This window comes from Lithobates pipiens, unplaced genomic scaffold (genome assembly GCF_037356315.1).
Source record: "Lithobates pipiens isolate NorthernLeopardFrog02 unplaced genomic scaffold, aLitPip1_a1.2 Scaffold_27, whole genome shotgun sequence".
Taxonomy (NCBI): domain Eukaryota; kingdom Metazoa; phylum Chordata; class Amphibia; order Anura; family Ranidae; genus Lithobates; species Lithobates pipiens.
Genome location: NW_027507788.1, coordinates 96,165,795 through 96,191,610, shown reverse-complemented (window position 1 = coordinate 96,191,610; position 25,816 = coordinate 96,165,795). Strand labels below are relative to the sequence as shown.

General features: G+C 42.0%; 1 protein-coding gene across 1 annotated transcript; it reads right to left on the bottom strand.

Moving 5' to 3' along the window:
- Positions 1-794: 794 nt before the first annotated feature.
- On the bottom strand, positions 795-22,373 carry LOC143934013 (uncharacterized). The gene is made up of 5 exons (XM_077457243.1): positions 22,276-22,373; positions 18,049-18,118; positions 9,178-9,537; positions 1,683-1,795; positions 795-1,563 (listed from the first exon to the last, which is right to left on the bottom strand). The coding sequence occupies exons 2-4, from the start codon at positions 18,089-18,091 to the stop codon at positions 1,716-1,718; spliced, it is 483 nt and encodes a 160-aa protein (XP_077313369.1). The 5' UTR covers positions 18,092-18,118; positions 22,276-22,373; the 3' UTR covers positions 795-1,563; positions 1,683-1,715.
- Between the last annotated feature and the right edge of the window lie 3,443 nt (positions 22,374-25,816).

Below are 25,816 nucleotides of genomic sequence, written 5' to 3'. Positions count from 1 at the left end.
ATCGGGTGAATTTAATATTAAACGGCCTTGTACCTTATAAAAAGGCATTTTTTGATAGAAAGAATATTTTATTTTTTTCATGGGCTAATATTGACCTTTTTTGAGATACCTTAAAGTGGATGTAAACCCGATTTATTAATTTTTTTTTGATGTCATAATGTAGAGAAACACTTTGTCAAATCCTCCCCCTTGCTGTGAGTGACAGGTGATTTGCATATCTTGTGCACTAGCTTAAGAGACATGCATTATTTTCTTTAATTCCCTCCCACTCCTTTCTTCTGCTGCTCTGCCAGGATTGGCTGTTCCACTCCTCAGCATAATTGGGCATGCTGAAGTCATGTGGTTACTTTCCTGCCTTTTCACTGGATGTTAGAGATCATAGCAGAAGTTCAGTGTAAGAAATACACAGCAGAAAATGCATATTGACAAGGGGAGAGGAGGCGAGGTGAGGAGTCTACTGACATCACAACTTCACCCACTGAGCTGCAGTTTTTCGGGTCTCATAGCAGACAGAGGGGAGACATTTGACAGGTAAAGATACATGCAGGAGGCATGTATATCCTTATAGATAACCCCTATGGTAGTAGTTTAGAAAGGATGACATTGGGTTTACATCCACTTTAAGCTTTCAGCATTTTTCCCTATAGAAGCCATTATAAGTCTAAACAAAACACAGAAAGACCTTCACCTGGTGATTTTCTATATGTCTAAATGACCACAGTGGGAGCATGTCCATGTCATAACTCTTATCTCCAACTGAATACTTATACAAAGGTTGCATACAAAAGGTCTCCTAATTTGGATTATTCCATTTATTTATTTTGTATTATTTGTATAATGTGGAAAATATAGAATTACTCCCTTGCATACGTCATAACAACTGGAGAATGCAGCTTTTCTCAACCTTTTCAACACAGAGGAACCCTTGAAATAGTTCTCCAGTCCCGGGAACCCCTGCTAAAAATTTGAAATCTACAACTTATGATACATTAGTGTGATGGTCAGTGGGAAGAATGGTCCTTACAAATGGCTAAAAAGATCAATGGTGTCAGTGGGAACTTATTCAAGGGGCAAAAACGGCCCAATGCTGAAGTAACCCCTAGCAACCTCTGGAGGAACCCTGGTTGAGAATAACTGCTCTAATGGAATGATCTCTACACTTGAGTACATAATAGAGTAGGTGGGTAAGCCAACCTGATATATGCGATTCTAAAATACAGAATTTTGTTATAATAAATACATGATCATTCATTTTTATTATTGGATCTGATTTAATATACTTCAAGCTCCACAACTGAACATCTGAGAAGAACATTCTTCTGATTCTCCTCAATGGAACAGAGATGGAATCCAGTTTTGAGAATGAAAGCAAAGTTATCCTTCGGGAGTCTTCACATGCTGAAGAATTAGGACAGAGAATCATGACTTTAACTGATCCAAAGCCGTAAAGACACCCAATCATTTATACTGGAGAGAGGAGAAGTAGCATGCCGGTTGATCTGTCCTGAAATTCTGTTGCCCGATTGTAATTTGGTTCTCTGAAATGCGCATGTGAAGTATGTCCTAGAAAAAACAAACCAGTTTATTACACTTAGTGTTATTTACTACAGGGAGTAAAGTGCTAAAAGGAGTAAAGCACAGCTAAAATATGGTGTGTATAGACATCATACACTTGTACTCACCTCTATTGCTCTCCTCTTTCTTGTGGTTCCCTCTTAGAAAAGTGTAAATGATGATATCAACCCTGCAGCAGCCAGGAGTACAATGGAAGAAATCTCAAAACGTTTAGCTCCTCCTGAAAAACAAAATGATAAAGGACCCCATTTAATTGGAATTGTATCAAGGAGTTTTTCTTCCACATATAATTTTGTATTTATTTTTGGATAGAGTGGGAATAAGATACAGTATCTCACAAAAGTGAGTACACCCCTCACATTTTTGTAAATATTTTATTCTATCTTTTCATGTGACAACACTGAATAAATGACACTTTGCTACAATGTAGAGTAGTGAGTTTACAGCTTGTATAACAGTGTACATTTGCTGTCCCCTCAAAATAACTCAACACACAGCCATTAATGTCTAAACCGCTGCTAACGTGAGTATACCCCTAAGTGAAAATGTCCAAATTAGGCCCAATTAACCATTTTCCCTCACTGATGTCATGTGACTCATTAGTGTTACAAGGTCGCAGCTTTGAATGGGGAGAAGGGGTGTTAAATTTGGGGTTATCGCTCTCACTCTCTCATACTGGTCACTGGAAGTTAAAAATGGCACCCAATTGCAAAGAACTCTTTGAGGATCTGAAAAAAAGAATTGTCGCTCTACATAAAGATGGCCTAGGCTATAAGAAGATTGCCAAGACCCTGAATCTGAGCTGCAGCATGATGGACAAGATCATACAGCAGTTTAACAGGAAAGGTTCCACTCAGAACAGGTCTCGCCATGGTTGACCAAAGAAGTTGAATGCACATGCTCAGCGTCATATCCACAGGTTTTCTTTGGGAAATAGATGTATGAGTGCTGCCAGCTTTGCTGTAGAGGTTGAAGGGGTGGGGGGTCAGCCTGTCAGTGTTCAGACCATATGCTGCACACTGCATCAAATTGGTCTGCATGGCTGTCATCCCAGAAGGAAGCCTCTACTAAAGATAATGCACAAGAAAGCCCACAAACTGTTTAATATACATTACCTTTACTATATATTATTTTTAAGGTAATGTACTCTATTTTCAAGCAGGTGGCTTAAACAAATTACTGAAGTTTGAAGTTATAACTTCCAACCAGTAATTTCACAATAAATAGATAAATAATAAATGCTTATGTTATAACATATAGCATAATATATGATTTAGCTTGTACCATTTCAACAGCAGCAGATTCTCAGTTTCCCTCTTAACCGTGAGAGGAAAAACACGGGATTGGGGGTAATTCTTATACACATAAACACATGTTTTTTTCCTTGTAGTTAAGAGGGCTGGGCTGGAAGGAAGCATGCGTCTTTTAGACACATGTCCCCTTCTATGACACTGCAGTGAGAGGCGTTCCTCGACTGGAGCATTTTTATTGGACAGCTTGCGCCAATGGTACTTTACCATTGGTCCAAGGCTCCAAGTTATCCATTGAGCTCAGTGTCTCTGACAAGAAGTGAGGAGAGGCACTGTGGGCTCATCCTCTCAGTCTGCTGCAAATATGTATTTAAACTGGCCGCTCTGTATGTAGCTTCTGACAGGCTGTGCAAGGAACCCCGTATCTCCGGAAACGTAGATCGTAGGAGCCACAAATTTTAATCAGTGGTGGGGTAGGAGTTTAGCTACCCCCCAGGTCAACTCTCGAAGCTCAATTTTGTTTATTTATTTTTATGTTTTGTGTTCATGGCATACCTGCCCCCCCCCTGACTGCATGTCCCTGCTGGACTCCCAGAACACAATACCATGGAGGTATTGCCCCTATTGGCTTCTATGCCCCTGGAAGACATTCACAAACTCATTCACAACATCCAGACAAGTGAAGGACACTCTCCAGGAGGTGGCTGCATCATTGTCAAAGTCTACAATCAAGAGAAGACTTCACAAGAGCAAATACAGAGGGTTCACCACAAGGTACAAACCATTCATAAACCTGAAGAATAGAAAAGCCAGATTAGACTTTGGCAAAAAAACATCTAAAAAAGCCAGATCAGTTCTGGAAAAAGCATTCCTTGGACGGATGAAACTAATGCAGCATACACACGATCGTAAATGGCACCAGCAAAACTCCGATGAGAGCTTTTTGTCAGAAAATGAGACCGTGTGTACGCTCCATCAGTCTTTTGCTGGCGGAATTCCAGCCAGCAAAAGATTGAGAGCATGTTCTCTATTTTTTGGTCGGGAAAAATTCCTGTCCGAAAATGCGATCGTCTGTATGCAATTCAGATGTGCAAAAAATCACGCGTGCTCGCAAACAATTTGACGCATGCTTGGAAGAAGCATTAAACTTCATTTTCTCGGCTCATCGTAGTGTTGTACGTCAACGCGTCCTTGACGATCAAAAGTTCAGAGAACTTTTATGTGACTGTGTGTATGCAAGACAAGCTTGAGTGGAATTCCATCGGAAAAAACATCCAAGATTTTTCAGACGGTGTTAGAAGTTTTTGAGTTGATTAATATCTTAAGTGATAAAAGTTTCTGAAAATATATGTAAGTTATATGTTCAGTAATAAGTGATGGTTTCTGAAGGTCACAGAACAACAGAGTAAAGGGAGGAGTGGTTTTGCTGAGTAGGTATTTCTATTTTTGAGTTAGTCAGGACAATGGGTGGAGTTATGCTACTTATCTATAGACTGAACCATATTGGGTATATATGCAAATGTGGGAGTTATTAGGATATGCTAACATAACATCATGAAAAGTATAAGAAGGGAGTAAGATTATGAGAGTGAGGAAGATCGGTGGGAAAAGAAGGAGCGCTATACTTTGAAAATGTAACATCAGAAGTACCACCTTAGAAGCCATCACCATGCCATATGTTACCAGATGTCAATCTTGTCTTAGCTTATCTTTCTGAACAATAAACCAACTATTGAACAGACGAAGGATTCTTCAATTTCTACTCCTGAAAGTACGTTTGAAATGCCTTGGAAGAAGACATACATATCTCCGCCACACACCCTTTAGGAGAAGGGATACTGATTCACATATTACACAAAGACTTTGCTATTCATTAAGAAAAGCCCCTGTGAGTATGTAGAGTTTCCACTACATTTACGTTTCTATTCTCTACATCACTTTCTACAGACGGAAATTCTGCTCGTGTGTATGCGGCATAAGATTAATCTGTACCAGAATGACGGGAAGAAAAAAGTGTGAAGAAGGCTTAGACCAGCTCATGATGCAAAGCACACAACGTTATCTGTAAATTATGGTGTAGGCAGTGTGATGGCATGGACATGCATGGCTTCCAGTGATATTGGGTCATTGATGTTTATGGATGATGTGGCAGAAGCAGCTGGATCAGTTCTGCAGCATTTAGAGATATACTGTCAGCCCAGATTCAGCAAAATGCAGCAAAGTTGATTGGATGGTGCTTCACAGTACAGGTAGAGAATGATCCAAAACACACTGCAAAAGCAACCCAGGAGCTTTTGAAGGAAAAGAAGTGGAATATTCTGCAATGGCCAAGTCAATCACCTGATCTTAACCCAATTGAGCATGCATTTCACTTGCTGAAGGCAAGAAAGACCCACAAACAAAGAACTGAAGACAGCTGCAGTTAGAGCCTGGCAAAGCATCAGAAAGGAGGAAACAGTCTTTGGTAATGTCCATGGGTTCCAGACTTCAGGCAGTCTTTGCCAGTAAAGGATTCCTAACAAATTATTAAAAATGAAAAAATCCAAATTAAATTTAATTTAATTCTGGGGCCATACAGAGCCAGAAGTAGAAAAAGTGTGTCTGTGTCCAAATATACTAGTATATGGACCTAACTGTAGATGCATTGTTGTCTATAGAACAATGCACACAGCTGCGATGTATAGTAACACTGCAGATGAATAAGCATTTTACCTGTGTATACACATACGTGTTTTTACAGAAGGCCTTTATGGAACATTTTACTTAGGATCTGTCAACAAGTCATCATTAAATGATTATGTCCATATGCAGCTGACCTTTAGGTTCCTTCATGACAGTGTAACCTTTTCTGACACTCTTTGTTTATATGTATAAACCGTCTTTTTTCTGCTAGAATATTACTTAGAGCCCTCAAACTTTATATAAATATATTTTTTTTATACCAGAGGCCGTCCTAGAGAATAAAATGGTGGGTTTTGCTAATTTTATATGTCACACAGTATTTGAACAATAGATTTTTTTGAGCGCACATTGCTTTGGAAAAAATGCACCCCAACACAATATATTACCCATTTTTTTTGGTAAAATATAAAAGATAGATTTATTCCGAGTAAATAGATACCTAAGATGTCATATGTCAAAATTGCGCATGCTCTCGCAATGGCGCCAGACTACATTAAATATTGCCATAGATGACACTTTAAAAAGCCTTTACAGGTTACCACTGGAGAGTTACACAGGGGGTCTGATGCTAGATTTATTGCTCTCTCTCTGATGTTCAAGGCAATACCTCACATGTGTGGTGCGTTCGCCGTATACTTATGAATGTGGGACCAATGCGTACCTTTGCGCACAGGCACGGGGAGGGGCTGAGGATGCTTTACATTTTTTTTCTTATAATGTTTCTCACATTTTTTTTTTTTAAACATCGCTTCTGACAGCAAAAGACAGTGATAGGTACCTTTTATGGAGAGATCTAGGGTCTGCCCCCAAATCTCTCCTCTGCCGTTAAAAGCATCTGATCACACATAGATCTATGTGATCAGATGCTTTCAATTTTTAAAAATGGTGCTGTCTACTTTTGGGGGGGGGGAACCAGAAGCGTCGAAAATGCTCGTCGCTTCCAGTCTCCTATTCCATAGAGCTTATCGGGGACCTTCTGGTCCTCAAAAAAGCTCTATAGTAAGCCAGTGGAAGTGCTGGCATCACTTCTGGGTCCACTGGTAGTTTTGATAGGTACCTGCTCCCACTTCCACTCAGAAGTGGCTCATACGTGTGCAGTGAAAACCCATACTTCCCAACTTTTTGAGATGGGAATGAGGGACACCTATCAGTAAAAGATTGGTTGAACCCACAAGGGCTTTTTTCTACAACTATTATTCCTTCAATTGGCTTTTGGAAATTTCATCTGATTTCTAAATTGCTGCATTTGTAAAGTTTAGCACTGGAAAACACTTTTTGATAGATTAACCACTTGCTTACTGGGCACTTAAGCCCCCCTCCTGCCCAGACCAATTTTCAGCTTTCAGCGCTGATGCACTTTGAATGACAATTGCGCGGGCATACAACACTGTACCCAAATGAAATTTTTATCATTTTTTTTTCCCACAAATAGAGCTTTCTTTTGGTGCTATTTAATTACAGCTGGGAGTTTTATTTTTTGCTAAACAAACAAAAAAAAAGATGCAAAATAAAAAAAAATAAAAAAAATCATGTTTAATAGTTTGTTATTAAATTTTGCAAACAGGTAATTTTTCTCCTTCATTGAAGTGCGCTGATGAGGCAGCACTGATAGGCTGCACTGGTGGGCACTGATAGGCATAGTTAAGGCGGCACTAATAGGCACAGATAAGGTGGCACCGATAGGCACAGATAAAGCAGTGCTGATGGGCACAGATAAGGCGGCACGGATGGGTGGCACTAAGGGGCACTGATAGGTACCACTGATAGATGGGACTGATGGGCACTGATAGGTGGCACTGATAGATGGCACTGATGGGCACTGGTAGATGACACTGATGGGCACGGATATGTGGCACTGGGGTGCAGCACCGTTGTTGAGGCAGATTGTGGGCACTGATGGGTGGCACTGTTGGGTGGCACTATGGGCACTGCTGGGTGGCACTGACGGGGACACTTATTTATTAATGAGGGGGCACTGGCAGGGGGCAGGTGGGCACTGGCAGGGCTGGCCGTGATCAGGACTGATGTCCCGATCACGGCCGCTGGTGATCGGCTCTTTTTTTTTCTCCTCGCGCTGACAGCGCAAGGAGGAATAATAGCCGATTACCGGCTCCGTTGTATCACATGATCAGCTGTCATTGGCTGACAGCTGATCATGTGGTAAGGGGTCGGGATCGACCCCTTGCTCTGATCCGTGATTAGGCGAGTCTCATAGACTCGCCAATCACAGAGCTCGCCGCGTGCGCCCCTCAGGGCGCTCGTGCATGGGACGACGTCAATAGACGTCGTCCCGGCAAAGGAGGTCCGCGCTGTAGCCGTCATTTGGCTATAGCGCGGATCTCTAGTGGTTAAATATGCATTTTATATACAACTATAGGGATCAGACTAAAATGAGGGACAAATGAGGAGGAATCAGGGGCAGAGGGACATTTCTTAGAAATCAGGGACGGTTGGAAGCTATGGGAACCTTAGGTGATCTGGACGGAAGTCTGCCGCCCCCCCCCCCCCCTCGTTGTCACAGGTCCCAGAAGGCCGTGGGACCATTCAAAAAGCGCAGAGTGGCTCATGTATGTTCAGTGGGAAGCTGTCTGTGAAGCCGCAAGGAATCCCAGCTGGTTTCTCACACCAAAGATGCTGGTGCCAGGGAGCCAAAGACCGGCCAAAAATCAGCTTGGGTGAGGATGGCACGGGAACCTTGGACAGGTGATTGCTGACTTTTTAAAGAAAGGACAGACGCAAGATTTGTAGCTGCTGACTTTTAATATATTTTTTTTCCAGGGTGAAGAACCTCTTTAAAGATAGCTTACCTATAGGTACTGTAAATATCTCTATATCTTTATCTAAACTTGCACAGTTTACTGTATACTGCACCAATGACATAATTGGCGCATGCGCTCTGAAGGAATTTATTTAGGGCCCTGTGCCATGTCCAGGGAGGGGGGAGTGACATCACATGGCTCTGACCAGTCACACAGCCAGAGTCTGTGGACCCGGAAGGAAAACGGGTTAAGATGGACGAGGAGGGCTCCATTTGCAGGTTAGTTTCACATAATGCATACTAGCACATTATACCTTTACTTTGTAGGTGACCAAAAAAAAAAAGAGGGAGTGTTTACTTCCTCTTTAAAGTGGAGTTCCACCCAAAAATGGAACTTCCGCTGATTTGATTAACCCCGACCCCCGTGTCACATTTGGCACGTTTTAGTGGGGAGGGGGAGCATATACCTGTATAATCCAGTTATTTGCTCCCGGGCAGGCTCCGCAGTGATCTATGCCATGTCCGGCCTCTCCTCTGCCCACCCCCCCACACTGTCTTCTGGAAGAAACACAGGTCCCAGAAGACAGCAGGGACCAGTGCGAACATGCAGCACTACTCACGCATGCGCAGTAGGGAACCAGGCTGTGACAGGTAAGTGTCCATATTTTAAATGTCAGCAGCTGCAGTATTTGTAGCTGCTGACTTTAAAAAAAAACATTGGTGGATCTCTGCTTTAAGTGTGAAGAGACACTCCCTGCATGTATGTTTATCTAAAAGTAAGCAGTCTACCTTTATCAGGCCTGACACATTCATGCTATATACTGTATCTGTCCCATAATAATCAATGCATATGATCATGAACTAATCATTTTGTGCAAAAAATTATGTGTAAACAATCATTTGGGTACTTACCATTTATGACATGGCTAGCCGTTTTTGCGATATCCTTAAATTGTGCATACAGGATATAATTGGCTATATCATTTTGAGTCAGCCTGTCAAAATGTAATGTGCAATTCTCATTGACAGTGGCAGGGCTTCCATTTAATGTTGTTGATACATTAAGGCTACGGATGAACACAGCAATCAGTTCCTTGTCAGTCATACTGAATCCTTTATACCAATTACATGCCAGGATATCAGTAATGTTTCTTTCATTTACAATGACTGTTAAATCAACTGGTTTATTTTCTCCCACATTAACCAGACTAGGTGTTTGCTGGATTGCGATCGATTGGCTGAATGTTGGTGTAATCCAAAGACAAACAAGAGCTGAAAAAAAAAGAACAAAAAGATTTTTGTTATACTAAAAGCAGGTGTGGCAACCATAGAACCAGATTTCAATGAACAAATAATGTTAAAGTTATTAATAAAAATAAGCACATTTTGCTATGGCAGCTGTCCACTGTGTGATCTGTTTCAGAGGGTCAGATAGTTGCAGGTCCACTATTGGAAAAAAAAAAGCCCCTTATAAAGTTCCATTCACACCCAAGTGTTTTGTAGCTTGAAGTTTCAAAATGCTTAAAGCGGAGTTCCACCTAAAAATGGAACTTCTGCTTTTCCGGTTCCCCCTCCGGTGTCACATTTGGCACCTTCCATGGGGAGGGAGGAGCAGATACCTGAGGACACGCATGCACAGTAGGGAACCAGGAAGTGAAGCCACAAGGCTTCACTTCCTGATTCCCTGACCGAAGATGGCAGCGGCAGCAGCACCCGACAGTCGAGGGACAGATAGGCTTTGTGTGCTGATATCGCGGGCGCCCTGGACAGGGAAGTGTCCTTATTTTAAAAGTCAGCAGCTGTAGTATTCTATTTCTTAGCTGCTGACAAAAAAATAAAAATAAAAAAATAAAAATCGGCGAACCTCCGCTTTAACTTCCAAAATTCTGTGTAATTGAATGATGACTGTTCACACACATGAGCACTCAGAAGTAACTCATGTAGCTTTTGGAGCTTCAGGCATTGAGCTACAGACATTTGAGGTAGATTTGGGTGTTTGCAGCCTCATAGACCTCTATAGGAACTACTGAAAACGCTCAAATTAAGCATTTTCTTTCTAGGTGTTTCAGGCATTTTTGAACCTGTAATAACTGGTTTCCTCCCTCCAGTGCTTTCTATTGGCTAAAACAAAAATGCCTGAAGCTTGAATACACATGGATAACTCTTGTAATATGCTTCTAAAATGCTCATAAATGCTAGCAAAATATCCCCAAAAAAGTGAGAATCGCCTGGAAATCGCTCCATTCAGGAGTGGGGTCCCATCTAATTCAGTGCTGCTACCAACATTCTGTATATTGTACCTTACCAGTCCTCAGTGGGGACTCAATCACTCAATCATCCCTTTCATGTATTGCTAATTGTTTTGTTTTTCTATTCTTACATGTTTTGTAATTCTAGTTCAATATTTTTATTGATATTTCAAAGAGACAAAACACCTCCCCTATTCTTGTATTCATTATATAGAGATTGGAAAGGGGAGGAGGTTGTAGTTTACAGACAAAAGCTGCTTTTATTACAGTGTTACATAGGTTTCCCAGCTAAACTAATTAAAAACAATAAAATCACGCACTAGAAGAAGAAAAGAAATCAAGACAGTAACCGTCACACATGACATCTACTGCATATTTTTTTGTGATGAGCTGCCCCAGCTTCGCCACAGTTTGAGCCCATATGGGGTAACGAAGTGGGAGCAGCCGCGTTACGTTTGTAAAGCTGAGTAGAATTACTTTAACAAAGTTTAATATGCTCAGACTGTTTGGGCCACTTGTACCTTTACCCCATCCCCCCCCCCCTTCCCCTCCATAACTTGTCACCTTAACTGTATCTTATGATATCCAGTCTGTACACATTGTGTAACCAAGTATGCTTCTTTCTGTTTGATATTTTTGTATGTTATTCTGACAATTTCAATAAAAATGTTTGAAAAAAAACAAAAACAATAAAAGCTACTCGGAAATTAAAGGGATTGCAGACCTGTAACGAAACCAGCAGCTAAAAGAGGATTGCAGCTTATTAAATCCTAACCATAGACTGAAGCACCCATCGGCTGCCAGCAGTTCAGCTCACTGCTAGCTCCAAATAATTCACAGCTAGATTTCCTTGACAAAGTCCTTAGTGACGAAACGTGTTGGGGAAAAACCTGAGTGACAAAATATTTGGAGCTGTGTGAGCGACAGTGAGCTGAGCTGGGGGCGGCCAATGGGTGTCTCAGTCTGTGGTTAGGATTTAACAAGCTACACACCTCCTTTGCTACATTTATGCAAACCCTTTTTAATTGTGAGCAGACATTGTTTTTAATAAACCTTCTTTTATTAAGGTGTTACACTATGTGAGGTCTGTTTTATTTGAGTGTTCATTTATCCATCCAAGCTAGGATCTTGGAGCCACTGATAGAGCTGGGAATGAAGGCTTACTCCCACCTTCAGGTGGTGTGTGCATTATAACAGCAGCTCTATGCGGAGAATTGTGGGTTTCAGATTGAGCGCTAGGATTAGTATTATAATTTCATTGTGCTACTGATAATTTTCTGGTGTGTGCATCTATTTAAAATAAAACCCATGCTGTATTTGTCTTATCTGTAATAAGATTGCAGACATTTTTTGGTAAGTGCCTTATCAAACTTAGGTGAAGGAGCACTATGGAATACATCCACTTTGGGACTGAAGATTGACTGGGTGTATTTTTCAAGAAGTGATCTTTGAATTATTTATTGATTTTTTTTTATCAGCAATTCACCTTTTCATACAGAATATACACAGCATTACTGAATTTTGGATGAATGATTTTTTTGGGCATATTGAATTTTTTATATGGCTTTATGAGATTTATTATATTTTTATTTTATTTTTGAATTCTTGCTTTACCAAAAATTACTTTTATTAATTGTTCTTGATTTATATGAGTTTATGTAATATACTTTGTGCACGATCACTGTACTTTAACCACTTCAGCCCCCCGGAAGATTTTACCCGCTTCCTGACCAGAGCACTTTTTGCGATTCGCCACTGTGTCGCTTTAGCTGACAATTGTGCGGTCGTGCAACATTGCACCCAAACAAAATTGGCGTCCTTTTTTCCCCACAAATAGAGCTTTCTTTTGGTGGAATTTGATCACTCTGCGTTTTTTATTTTTTGCGCTATAAACAAAAAAAGAGCAACAATTTTGAAAAAAAAGCTATATTTTTAGCTTTTTGCTATAATAAATATCCCCCCAAAAATATATATAAAAAAAAAAAAACTTTCTCCTCAGTTTAGGCTGATATGTATTCTTCTACATATTTTTGTTAAAAAGAAAATGCAATAAGTGTATATTGATTGGTTTGTGGCAAAAGTTATAGCGTCTACAAAATAGGGGATACATTTATGGCATTTTAATTATTATTATTTTTTTTTATTAGTAATGGCGGCAATCTGCAATTTTTATTCTGACTGCAACATTATGGCGGACACATTGGACACTTTTGATACTATTTTGGGACCATTGTCATTTATACATCAATTAGTGCTATAAAAATGCACTGCTTACTGTGTAAATGACACTGGCAGGGACGGGGTTAAACACTGGGGGGGGGCCTAGGGAGTGATTCTAACTTGGGGGGGTGGCCTTCAACTCACATGACAGCGATCACTGCTGCCGATGACAGGGAGCAGTGATCTCTGTTATGTCACAAGGTAGAACAGGGAAAATGTCCACACCACAATCGCAGGCCACCGGCGAAGATCTAGTTCCCGGCATGGATGGGCACGCTCCTGACGCAGGCAGCAAATTTAAAGGGACATACAGGTACGCTCATTTGTCTGCCTGTGCCATTCTGTCGACGTACATCTGTGTGCAGCAGTCGGCAAGCAGTTAAGAGAAATTTAATAATTCCCTATAAGTTTACAAATATGTGAAGAAACTGCCATCTGCAGACTTGAACATTTGGGTACATTTTATTTTTGGGTATTTCTCTATAGTGCAGAAAGGTTATTATTATTAAACACAGTTTTAGAAAGGTAAGTAAATATTCACTTAAAGTGTTACTAAACCCACAACAGTAAAATCAGTCTTAAGCATGCTTTATTGCATTTAGTTTTACTCACTGTGGAAGGGGTTAACCCTCTGCATTGTGTAAAAATGCTGTTAGATCCTGTCTTCTCTGATCCTCCATTTCTTTTACTGTCCCCAATCTATCTCCTGATACAACAGAGCCTTGGAGTCAGCCTGCACAAGCTCAGTTTGGTGTGTATTGCTAGAAAGTTTTTCTTTTTCTTGGGAGAGTGCATGTGATGAGCACACGGCCAATCAGCACTGTCCAGACAGAGGGTCAGGGGTCCTGCAGCCTCATAGGAAATCAGGGAAGAATAAAAATTCCTCCTACAAGCTTTAACCAGACACTCATAGAAGTCACAAGACTGCTATATACTGCTGATTAGAAAATGTATTTAGTAGTTTAGATTTACTAAAATAATTGCATTTCCATGTTCTGTGTACTGTGGCAGACCAGATATAGTAAATGCAGGGTCCTGGGGTTAGTATCACTTTAACTTGGTAAAGCTACCAAGAATATATTCATTCTATGGAAAATTATACAAATTATTAAACATGATTATTTTAATGCTGAATTAACAGGTCTACCTGGAGAATTGAAAAAGTTCTCAATATGTCATAGCACTTTGTGTGTGAATTAGGTTGCTCATAACTATTGTTACCAAACAGAATGATGAGCAGTAGAATTGCTGTGACAGCTATGAAGAATTCTGCTAAAAAAGTTAGCTCTAATGATGTGTGCCCATCTCTGGCTCCTGCAGCATTTTGATACTTATTTTACTTACATTCAGGCAGCAGTCTCCTGAGTTGGTACAGAACGTCCACGGCTGAAAGTAGTAGCTCTGACTGCAGTTCAGTCAGTACTCTAATGACTATGGTTCATATGACTAGCGCCACCTGCATTCAGAAAAAGCCTTGCATTTGTATCAATAAATGCAGGGCGTTGTGTAATTGGAGGAGGAGGGGAGATTGTGATGTACATCTCTATTCCAATCAGAGAGCACCTTGCATTCACTGAAAAGAATGCACATTTTTAAAAAAGCATAGTGATCAATGGACACAGTGATAGACATCTCAAGTCTCCCACATTTCTGCTGCACCTTTCCCATAAGTGCCTCCTGATATCCTGGGAATGATCGGTACGGCGGGAGGGACAGCTGTGAACAAACACTGATCTCCCTCTAAAGCTCTTTAGCTGAGAGCCGTTTCTCCTTCTCTCCCTCCCGCGGCTGTTGGCTAGAAAGCTATACAGGGAAATCAGTGTTTCGTTCACAGCTGTCCCTACCGTTGCACCCATCACTCCCAGATGCTCCCGGTGCGCTCCTCTGGTCCTCTGTACTTCCCCTCATTGGCCCACTGACTTTGGCTGACAGCAGCGGGAGCCAATGGCGCCCTCCATCCTGTTCTCCTCCACCCCCCCTCCGTGTCCTCCTCCAGTCCCCTGTCCTCCTCAGCCCCCCGCCTCATCCCCTGCAGCCGGCTACCTTCCTCTCCTGTTGGCTGCTGGGGGGATGTGTCAGGATGGAAAAGGGAAGAAGAGACTGGTAAATAAGTAATTTACCGGCCCGTTCCTATTCTGAATTGGACATAGAGAGCGATCACTGGCTCCTGTGTCGTGTGATAACTGGGCATAGTAAACTGTGTTACTTTGCTTCAGTTTATGAATGGACAGGAGCCTCTGTCTCCTGCCCATTCATCTTCAATGCTGAGAAAGGGACTGGGGAATCTGTGTCCCTTTCTCTGTCTCGAATGGGAGATATCAGGGGTCTGTTTAGACCCCTGATATCTCACCAAAGCCCTCTGAAAGGGCTTAAAAATATATATATAAAAATAAAATGTAATTGTAAATAAATAAATAAAACTACACCACTCCCCCTGCCTTACCAACACTGTCCACAGCCCCTACCCCCTACTCCTAAAAGCATTGTGAAAAAAATAAAATAAATAAAATTGTAATTTAATTGGAGGTGGTGGGCGGGCGTGAAGCACCACCTCCCTGAAATTTGTTTTTGCAGGTTGAGATGTCTGGCACTGAAACCTATAGTTCTGTTTGCAGTATATTGATGACTGTAGACTTTGAGCCCCAGATAGAAGGCTGTAGCCTGAGTAAAGGTAATATACTGTATATAACAAATGCCACAGCAGCAGGAGATAAGCACACATCATTAGAGCTTACTTAATTTTACTGTGCAAATAGCTACAAATCATGTTTTGGCCATATCTCAGCTTTTTAGACCTATTAACACTTATGGGTTGTAATGTGCACTATAACACGTATCACCAACACATCTTCTCTACATGTTATGCATTGTAATGCCATTCATTGTAAAATGTCAATCCAAAGCATTGTGCAGTAGAGAGCAATCCGGAATTCACTGCAGTGCACCATTTCACATATTTCTTATGTTTAAAAAATGTGCAAGACCCTTTTTTTTGCAACACACCGCACCACAACTGAAGGTATGGGCTGCCTTAAAGTGATTGTAAAGGCAGAAGCTTTTTTAATCTTAACGCATTCTATGCATTAAGATAAAAAACCTTTTATGTGCAACAGCCCCCCTCAGCCCCCTAATACTTACCTGAGCCCAATCCTTATCCAGCGATGTTGCACATGGGACTTGGCTGCCTGGACTCTCCCTCCTCATTGGCTGAGATAACAGCGTGGCCCCATTGGCTCCCGCTGCTGTCAAAGTCAGTGAGCCAATGACGAGAGAAAGGGGGCGGGCCAGGCTGAGGCTCTGTGTCTCAATGGACACACAGAGCTGAGGCTCGGCTCGGCTCAGGTGCCCCCCTAGTAAGCTGCTTGCTTTGGGGGCACTCAACAGAAGGGAGGGGCCAGGAACACCGAAGAGGGACCTGAGAAGAGGAGGATCTGGGCTGCTCTGTGCAAAACCAACTACACAGAGCAGGTAGATATAACATGTTTGTTATTTTTAACAAAAAAAAAATTGACTTTAGCAATCCTGGCAATTAGTGCAGTAACATGAGTTAGTTAATTGAAGCGATACTAAAGTTTGAATTCAGCCAAAATGTTGGAATAGAAATCATCCTACACAACCATTGACTCCTATGCACTGCTAATTTTTAATTAGGTGTGATGGAATCTCATAAACACATACATTTACATTTAAAGAGGAAGTAAAACCTGATGGGTTTTACTTCCTCTTTTGTTTGCTGCAAAACCTGCAAAGCAAAAGCATAATGGGCTAGTATGCATCGCATACTAGCTCATTATGTGGAACTTAACTGTAAAGGAAAGAATAACTACATACAGAATAAAATCTCCATAAAATTTATAATGAATTAATGTTAACCAGTTTTATTGTTATATATACTTTTATTACATAACATGCCCATCTCTTATACATTACATATTACTTAAGAGATGAGCGTGTTAAATATTTTACGGCTATGTATGCTTTTTACCATGTACACATCATAAATAAAGATTTTATTCAGTAGATAGTTGTTGTTTACTATGTGTATTGTGAAGATTACTAAGATATACACTAGAATGTGCCAGCTGGGTTAATATTCCCTCCCTTGGTGGTTTTTATTCAACTTTCCTACACAGCTCTACTAATTATATCACGGGCGTCCAACCTTTTGACCTTCTTCCCAGGTTCACACTGAATTCACACGATTACATACCCGCATGTCAGTCCGGCCTTGAGAGCGATTTCAGAGACATCTGTGCCAGTTCCGGTGTACTATCATATAATGTCCCCCATCGGATAGTGTCCTCTGTGTATTGCATATGCGCAGTACACAGGACACACAGATTCCGAAAATAGCCGAAGATGAACGGCCCCTGCGCCGTGAGTCCAGGTTCTAGCCCCACCATCCAAGTGGACATAGAGTTAGAATAAAAAGAGCCAAGGGCAGCTCTAATATCTGCAGCCCTATGTCCACTTGGATGGTGGGGCTAGCACCTCGACTCACAGCGCAGGCGCCGTTCATCTTCAAAGATTTTCCAAATCTCCTTCTGCTCCGTACTGCGCAAGCGCTGTGCCTGCGCAGTACGGGGTGGACACTATCCGATGGCTGGACACTATATGGCAGAACACCAGCAGAAATGTCTATTGAAATCACACCCAAAATATAGAAATTACTTTTGGGAATCAGTGCAACGTTGCACCGATTCGGACAGTGCCATTGCCGGAAATTTACGCAAATCCTAAACCAAATCGTATCAATGTGAACCTAGGCTCCTGGGCCACATTAGAAGAAGAGGAATTGTCTTGGGCCACACATAAAAAACACTAATAAGGAGAGCTGATGAGCAGAAAAAGTCGGGCACATCACACGTTAACAAAAAACAAGTTTACAGATTTTTTGTTGGGTCGCAGGTTGGACACCCCTGATTTCTAATGTTGGTCAAATTGGTTGCACCTTAAGTGAGAATCAAAATGACCTTTTGAGATGGACCCTTTAGCCCCAAAATATTCAGACAAAAGACTTCAACAGGCAGCATCCCAGTTTTGGACAGAAAAATACCAGACCATCAATATTTTTACTGCCATTATAGGTGCATGCATTTTTATTATACAGTTGTATAAGACATATATTTGCACACCTTGTCCAAACATATCAGTCTGTTCTGCTATGATTCACGTAAGTGACAAAAAACAAACAGTAAATCCACGAGTTACATTTTCTGCACTTAAGGCAAACTTAGCTATTTAATCTTCAATGGTTCAGAAGTGTTACAAAGTAAAAGCAATTCTATAACATATTATATTCTGTTTTTCTTACCTGTCAGGACTATCATCTTAGAGGATATACGGTTCATCATCATTATTGTGAAATGTGTCTCTCCTATGTGCTAAAAAGGGAAATAAGAAGTGTTTATTGAAGATAAAGTGAGTGCAAACCACGGTTTTTAGATGTTTTACATATATACATTTACTAAAACGGGAGAGTGCAAAATCTGGTGCAGCTGTGCATGGTCACAAATCAGCTTTTAAATTCTCTTTCTCTATTTGTTCTGTGGATTAAATGGAGTCAGGACTCCTAGCCTGCACTGCATCCTCAGTGGAGTACACTGAATGGGGGATCTAGATAAAGTAGTGGAGACAGTCAGTTTAGGTTCACAGCTTCAGCTTGTTAAATTAAATTTTGACAAAAAAAAGCACAAAAACCTGAAAGCTGATTGGCTTTTACGCAGATCTGCACCAGATTTTGCACTCTCCAGTTTTAGCAAATCAACCCCATTGTCTTTGTAAAATTCTCAGTATCTAGATCAGTCTTTCTCAACAAGAGTTCTGTGGAACTCTAGGGTTCCTCCAGAGAGGATGCTAGGCGGTCCTTGAGCAATAGGACACCAATAATTTTTTTAAACTACCTGCAAGGGTTAATTCCTTCCAAGGACCACAATGACCACACAAGAAGGAAGCATTGTCTACAGTGACCATCACACTAATGTACCATGAGTTGTAAATCAACTAATTGCTAGTCTAACACAGACTCCAGACTGGGCTGGTTGTTTGATTCCAGGTTCCATTCCCTGATAGGCACACAGTAGCTCACAGTCACCCAAGTCAGAAGCCCAACTCTATAACAACAACCTAACTAGGGGGCTACTACACTAGTATTGGTTCCCAAAGCCTGAAAAGTTATTTTATGGGTTCCACCATGTTAAAAACATTTAAAAACTCTGTTCTAGACATTCTTCGGAGACTCTTCTGTTTATGGATATTGGAGGAAGTTATTGGTCTCAGTGGTGGGTTGAATTGGGACAGCTCAGCTTGTTTGTGTTGATATTTGTAAAGTCAAAATGTTAGCGTTACTCTACCGGAGTCTTCCTTATTACAAACTTACTATAGCAAGGAATATATTCTGTTCTTCATAACAGTTTTTGAGTTTTAGGAAATATTAAAGTGGATCTCCAGACAAAGCTTCTCTATCCATTGATGGAAATGGTTAGAATCTCTTAGCCCTTGTACACACGGTCGGAGATTCCGACGGGATGTGTCCGATCGGAGCGTTTTGTCAGATATTCCGACTGTGTGTGGTCTGCATCGGATTGTTTCCGGCAGAATATCCGACGGACCAAGTTTTCCAACTTGCCGGAAAAATTTTCCGTCAAAATGCTCCTATTGGACATACTCCGATCATGTGTAGCCTTCTCCGACGGACAAAGTGCCACGCATGCTCAGATCAAATTCATAGACCAAAGCTGTTGGCTACTAGCCTGAATGTAGTCCCGTCGTAACTAAATAACGTCATCACGTTATGTACAATCGGATTTTCTGACAATTTAGTCCGACCGTGTGTATGCAACATCACTTCCGGAATTAATCCGTCGGAATTACTCCGATGGATTTGGTTGTCAGAATCTCCGACCGTGTGTACAAGGGCTAATAGTTTTTCATTGCAGTTTATGTTCCTGTTTGGAAGATTCAGTGATCCTTTCTGTTCTGGTGGTCGCTGTAACCAAGTCTGAAAGTGAAGGGAACTTTAACATTGTTTAGTTTTTTGTTTGGGCGGCACAGTGGTGTAGTGGTTTGTACTTTCACCTAGCAGCAACAGGGTTCAAGTTCAAATCCTGACCATGATACCATCTGTCTGGAGTTTGCATGTTCTCCCACACTCCAAACACATGCTGCTGGTAGGTTAATTAGATTCTGTTGAAAAATTGGCCAAATATTTGTATGTGTTTGTAAGCTAGTCGGGACCCCATGGGGCAAAGCTCCAGCTTTTCTCCACTTTAGCCATAAATAAAATAGAAAAAAACAACCTAATAATTTAAATCAAATTCATTATTTTAATACTAATTGGGTTGTTTAGGAAAAATTGTGTATACACATTTAAATGGTTACTGGTGATATATGTACACTTGCCAAGGGTGAATGATATAAACAGACTCATAGAAGAGAATACTCTTAATTTTGGCTTTCATAAAAGTGTACACTTGACTGAGTTTCACTTCAAGAGTTGGACACGTTTTTATTGCCTCATGGTAGGGGGTGCGCACTAACCACTGCAGGGAAATTTTACCAATGTAGTTGCCAAAAAAAGACACTGTGGGGTTGATTTACTAAAACTGGAGAATGAAAAATCTGGTACAACTGTGCACAGTACCCAGTCAGCTTCCAACTCCAGCTTGTGCAATTAGGCGATGAAACAGGGGACAGGCTGCATGAGAGAGGCAGATGAGAGGAGAGAAGTGAGCGGGCGGATGAGCAGAGATTACATCATCCCTCTCTGCCCGCTCTACATCCCCGCTCTTCCGCCCTCACAGCCGGGCCACTTCAATGTGGGAGCGAGGTGTGGCCGGGAGCAGAGAGATGACATCATCTCTCGCTGCTCGCCACACAGCAGCACTCTACCGCTCTCACAGCACGGGCCTCTTCAATGTCGGTGGTGCGGCAGGGAGCAGCAAAATGACATCTCTCACTGCCCGCCCCATATCACCGCTCTCCTGCCCTCACTAAACTGATCAGTGCTACCAGCCTGCCACCAATGCAGTTTCAATGCACATTTTGTGGCACTGGCTGGCATGGCAAATGAAAACCCACATCTAGTGGCAGGTGACGTGGCAAGTGACAATCCACATCAGGTGGGAGGTGACGTGGCAAGTAACAATCTGCAAATGGTGGCAAGTGATGTGGCAATCGGCAAATGGTGGCAAGTGATGTGGCAATCGGCAAATGGTGGCAGGTGATGTGGAAAATGACAATCCACATCTGGTGGCAGGTGACAGTATCAAGTGACAATCCACATCTGGTGGCAAGTGACAATCCACATCTTGTGGCAGGTGAATATTGTAAGATGGTGCAAGTGACAAGCTGCATCTGGTGACAGGAGATGTGGCAAGTGACACGCCCAGGGTTCCCACTGATTCTGCATTATGGCGAGTTGAACCACTTCATTATATATTAGAATGTAACAATAGAAACAATGGGCTTCAATCACCCTGACATCGTATCCATGATGGTTGAAGCGCCAACACCAGCCATTGTCCGTGAAAAATTGCTTACCACCAGACTGCCCCCCCCCCCCCCCCGGCCTGGAAAAAAGTTTGTGAACGCTATGGGCTCTAGCCCCAGATCTCTTGCAAACTTAGCAACGCTGGTGAGAGCTAACCATTGATGTCCACAAAAAGTACTATATGAATGGATCCTAAAGCCATAACAGAGATGTTTTAAAAAACAAATAAAAAGGCACTTTGCACGGTCACCACAAAAAACAGAGCCACCCAGGCGAGGAACCACACCAAGATTGAGGCAACACTTGAAGACAAAGTGAGATGGTATACTAAAATCTGGCAATAAAGTTGAGTCAATAATTTGTTAATAATTTGTTACCTCCTGGTTTAGTATCTCTCTTATGGAGCCTTAGCCTACTACTCCACTCTCCTGGTACCAGTTCAAATCCCAGAACCACCTCACCCCCCCCCCCCCCCCCCAACACTCTTCTTTTTCCTCCTTACCTGTAACCTCTCTATTTGCTTTCCTGGATTTTGCTTTACCAACAATGCCTGATTCTTACTATCCAATTGTTAGCTTTGCTGTCTCTCTAAATTTTAAAATGTTTACAATGCTGTTAAATTCCATCATCTGTTGGATCCTTTCTGCTCATTTATTGATCGACCCCTTGCAATGATTTAGCTTTTTGACCCAAACTGTTAATTCTTTTTTCTGTATTTCTCTCTGTAGAGACTTTTCTTGATAGATGTTTCTTTATACTTAAAATATATTAATAGAAAAAAAAGGAATAAAAAAATTAGGAGTGAAAAAAAGTGATGAGCCAACAATACCATGTCACCTACTGCTACCAATGGTAAGGTAGAAGGATCACCTTAAACTATACATCAATGATGAAGAGGCACCTTTTCTGCCTATCATCTGCTCTACATGTAGCATCAAGTTTGGTAGTTAGAATGCAATCATATGTCAAACAAATCACACTTATTACAATAAATCTAAAATCTCTGTAGAGCTACAAAACATGGAAATAGTGAGAAGAAAAAAAACTTACCCTACTAGTCTCCTGTTGTATGCTCTTTGGTGCCAGAGGTAAATATGAAAGCTTTGTGATCCCAGCTCTGACTTTATACCTTACTACGGAATGTTTCAGACATTACAGTTTCTCAATTTGAATACCTGAGCTCTGATTGATAGATATATTCATATCAGAGTGCATAATATGCACTAATTATTAGGTGGAAAACAATAATATGAAGCATAGGCACATGAGATAATCTTTTGGGATGATACCTAACCACCCAATAGGTCCTACATTATGTATTTTTTTCTTCAGTTTAAATCAGCTAAATACATAACAAGTACATCAAAGCAAAAGGGTATGCAACATTTTAAAGTTCTTGAAAAATAAGCAACAGCATGAGTGCTGATTAGAGAGCATTAATGTGGGCTAGATTTACCATTGGTGCATGTCATACCTCTGCAGAGAGACTACTGCTTCAACATATAGCGCAAGCTCGATCTCCACAGCATGCTGGCAGGGGACAGTATTAAAAAAGAAATTATATATATAAGGGGTCAGTAAACCCAACATGGGTAATGTCAAGTAATTAGGTTTATAGCAATCCAGTCACCGAATCACCATAAGGTGGGGGACCTCATCAACTAGCCATGCAATAGCAATTCTATAGACAAAAGGCAGTCACAGATCGACCACCTACCAAGTAGTTGTAATCGGTAATACTGTGGTTGGTTCTCATTTATATTAGCTTTATTCGTTTACAAAAATGAGTCAAAAGGCCATACACACATCCAAACACTAGAATAAAAAAAGGTTAGACACGTTGTCATGCTAAAAAAAAAAAAAAATTTACACATGAGGACCCTGGCAACATACACATGCATGTCAAACACATGCCAATTCATGGTTCCATCAATTATAGTAAGTCAACCAGGTTCTGAAGCTGCAAAGCAGCTCCAGACCATCACACTACCACTACCAATTCTGACTGTTGGTATGATGTTCTTGTTATGAAATTATGTATTAGTGTTATGCCAGATGTAACGGGGTGCAGACCTTCCAAAAAGTTAAAATTGTGTCTCGTCAGTCCACAGAATATTTGCCTAAAAGTCGTATGCCGCATACACACGAATAGACTATCCGGCGGACCAGAGTCTGCCGGACAATCCGCCTGTGTGTGGGATCCGGCGGACTTTTTCTTTCTAAAAGTCCGGCAGACTTAGAAAGAAGTTTTGACTCAAAATTGTCCGGCGGACAAGCCGGCCGTCTGTGTGCTAGTCCGCCGGACTTTTGAAATGAACGGACTTACCCAAACATGGAGAAAAGTCTGTTCATTTTGAATGCGGCTCCAAGTAGATGGTACTGGCGAAGGAAGTCAATGTCGCCACCTCTATCGGCGAGATCAACACGTCGCTAGCCCCGTCACCTGGTATGAACTTAAAGGGGAAGCCCTACGCCGAAAAAACGGCGTGGGGTTCCCCCCCAAAGTCCATAGCAGACCCTTATGCCGGTCAGCAAAGGGGATGGGAATCAGCGAGTGCCCCCCCTTCCTGAGCCGTACCAGGCCGAGTGCCCTCAACATGGGGGGTGCTTTGGGGAAGGGCGGGCCCTGCGGTCCCCCCACCCCAAAGCACCTTGTCCCCATGTTGATGAGGACAAGGGCCTCTTCCCGACAACCCTGGCCATTGGTCTGTGGACGGGGTCTGTGGACGAGGGGGCTTATCGGAATCCGGGAGCCCCCTTTAATAAGGGGGCCCCCAGATACCAGCCCCCACCTTATGTGAATGAGTATTGGGGTACCATGTACCCTTACCCATTCACCTGGTGAAAAAAGTGTAAAGAAAAAACACAACACGTTTTTAAAATAATTTATTGCACAGCTCTGGTGGTCTTCCGTTTAGGGGGTATTCTCGCCGGACTCCTCCGATATCTTCTGCTAGCTCTTTTACTAGCGGAGGAGCCCGGCTTTCTTCTTCTGTCACCGCTGCCGCTGTCCGGGGGTCTTCTTACAACTTCGGGCGTCTTGTCCCCCTCTTCGGTTCTTCTTGCCGGGCCTCCGCTTTCTTCTTCCAGCTCTTTTTCTAGCGGTGGCCCGGCCTTCTGTCGCCGCCGCCTCTTCTTCCGACTTCGGGGGTCTTGTCCCTCTTTTCGGTTCTTCTTGCCGGGCCTCCGCTTTCTTCTTACAGCTCTTTTACTAGAGGTGGGCCGATCTTTAAGTCCATACCAGGTGACGGGGCCGGCGAGGTATCAATCTCGCTGCCGAAGGTGGCGACATTGACTTCCTTTGCTAGTCCCGTCTACCTGGAGCCGCGTTCAAAATGAATGGATTTTCCTCCGTGTGTGGGCAAGTCCGTTCATTTCAAAAGTCTGGTGGTTTGTCCGCCGCACCTAATCCGGAAAAGTCTGTCGTATATGTGCAGGTCTGCTCATTCGGAAAGTCGGGCGGACCTCCGCTTCAAAGTCCGGCGGTTTGTCCACTGGATAGTCTGAACGTGTGTACGCAACATCAGGGATAATCAATATGTTTTTTGGTAAATATGAGATGAGCCTTAGTGTTCTTTTTGGTCAGCAATGGCTTTGGCCTTGGAACTCTCCCATGGATGTAATTTTTGCCCAGTCTCTTTCTTATGCCGTGTATACACGATCGTAATTCCGGCTAGAAAAAGATAGATGAGAGCTTTTCATCAGAAAATGCGACTATGTGTATGCTCCATTGGAATTTAGATGTCCGAATTACCGCCAGCCAAAAATTCATAGAAAGTTTTTCCATCTGGAAAATTGAGAACATGCCATCGGAAATTCCGATCGTGTGTATGCAATTCCGACATGCCAAAAATCACGCATGCTCAGATTCAACTACGAAACAGAAGCTATTGGCTACTGGCTATTGAACTTCCTTTTTCTAATCCTGTCGTACGTCACCGCTTTATAAACGATCAGAATTTGGTGTGACCGTATGTAGGCAAGACAGCTTGAGCCAAATTCCCTCGGAATTCCATCGGGAAAACCACCAGAGCTTTTTCCGATGAGAATTCCGATCGTGTGTACGCGGCATTATTTTTGAATCATGAACACTGATTTTACCTGAGGTAAGTGAGGCCTGCAGTTCTTTAGATGTTGTTCTGGGTTCTTTTTTTTTTTTATTATTTATAACAGGGACAGGGCCCAATCGGACCGACATGTTACAGGGTATTACATGTGCCAAGAAAAAACATTGCATTTAAAGTGCATAATCCAACATATCAAGTCATAACAAAACATATAGAGCCGTATTTCTTACATCAAGGTGTTACGCGATGGGCTCAAGCCTAACACTTTATCTGTGAGGTTCCTGGTGTTTGCTCAGACCTCTCATTCTTTATTAAATCCGTGGTTATACCTGCTTGTTCTCTCCCCTTGGGGAGGGCATTTGTACTTGATTATTGTGATGTGTGATATCGCGGTCATGTGCCCGGTCCCTACCTTTTTTTTTTCCCTTTGTATTGAAGGAAGCCCCCTAGTGTGAGGGAGAGGGAAGTTGAAAAGAATAGTAATATATAGCTAGGAAGAGGGGGGGGGGGGCTGAAGAAGTGGA

Coding starts and splice junctions, on each gene's coding strand:
- LOC143934013 (XM_077457243.1), bottom strand. CDS start 18,091: ATGATGATGAACCGTATATCCTCTAAGATGATAGTCCTGACAG. Junction 9,538..18,048: donor TAAGATGATAGTCCTGACAG/GTAAGAAAAACA, acceptor TTTTTTTTTCAG/CTCTTGTTTGTCTTTGGATT. Junction 1,796..9,177: donor GGCTAGCCATGTCATAAATG/GTAAGTACCCAA, acceptor TTTGTTTTTCAG/GAGGAGCTAAACGTTTTGAG.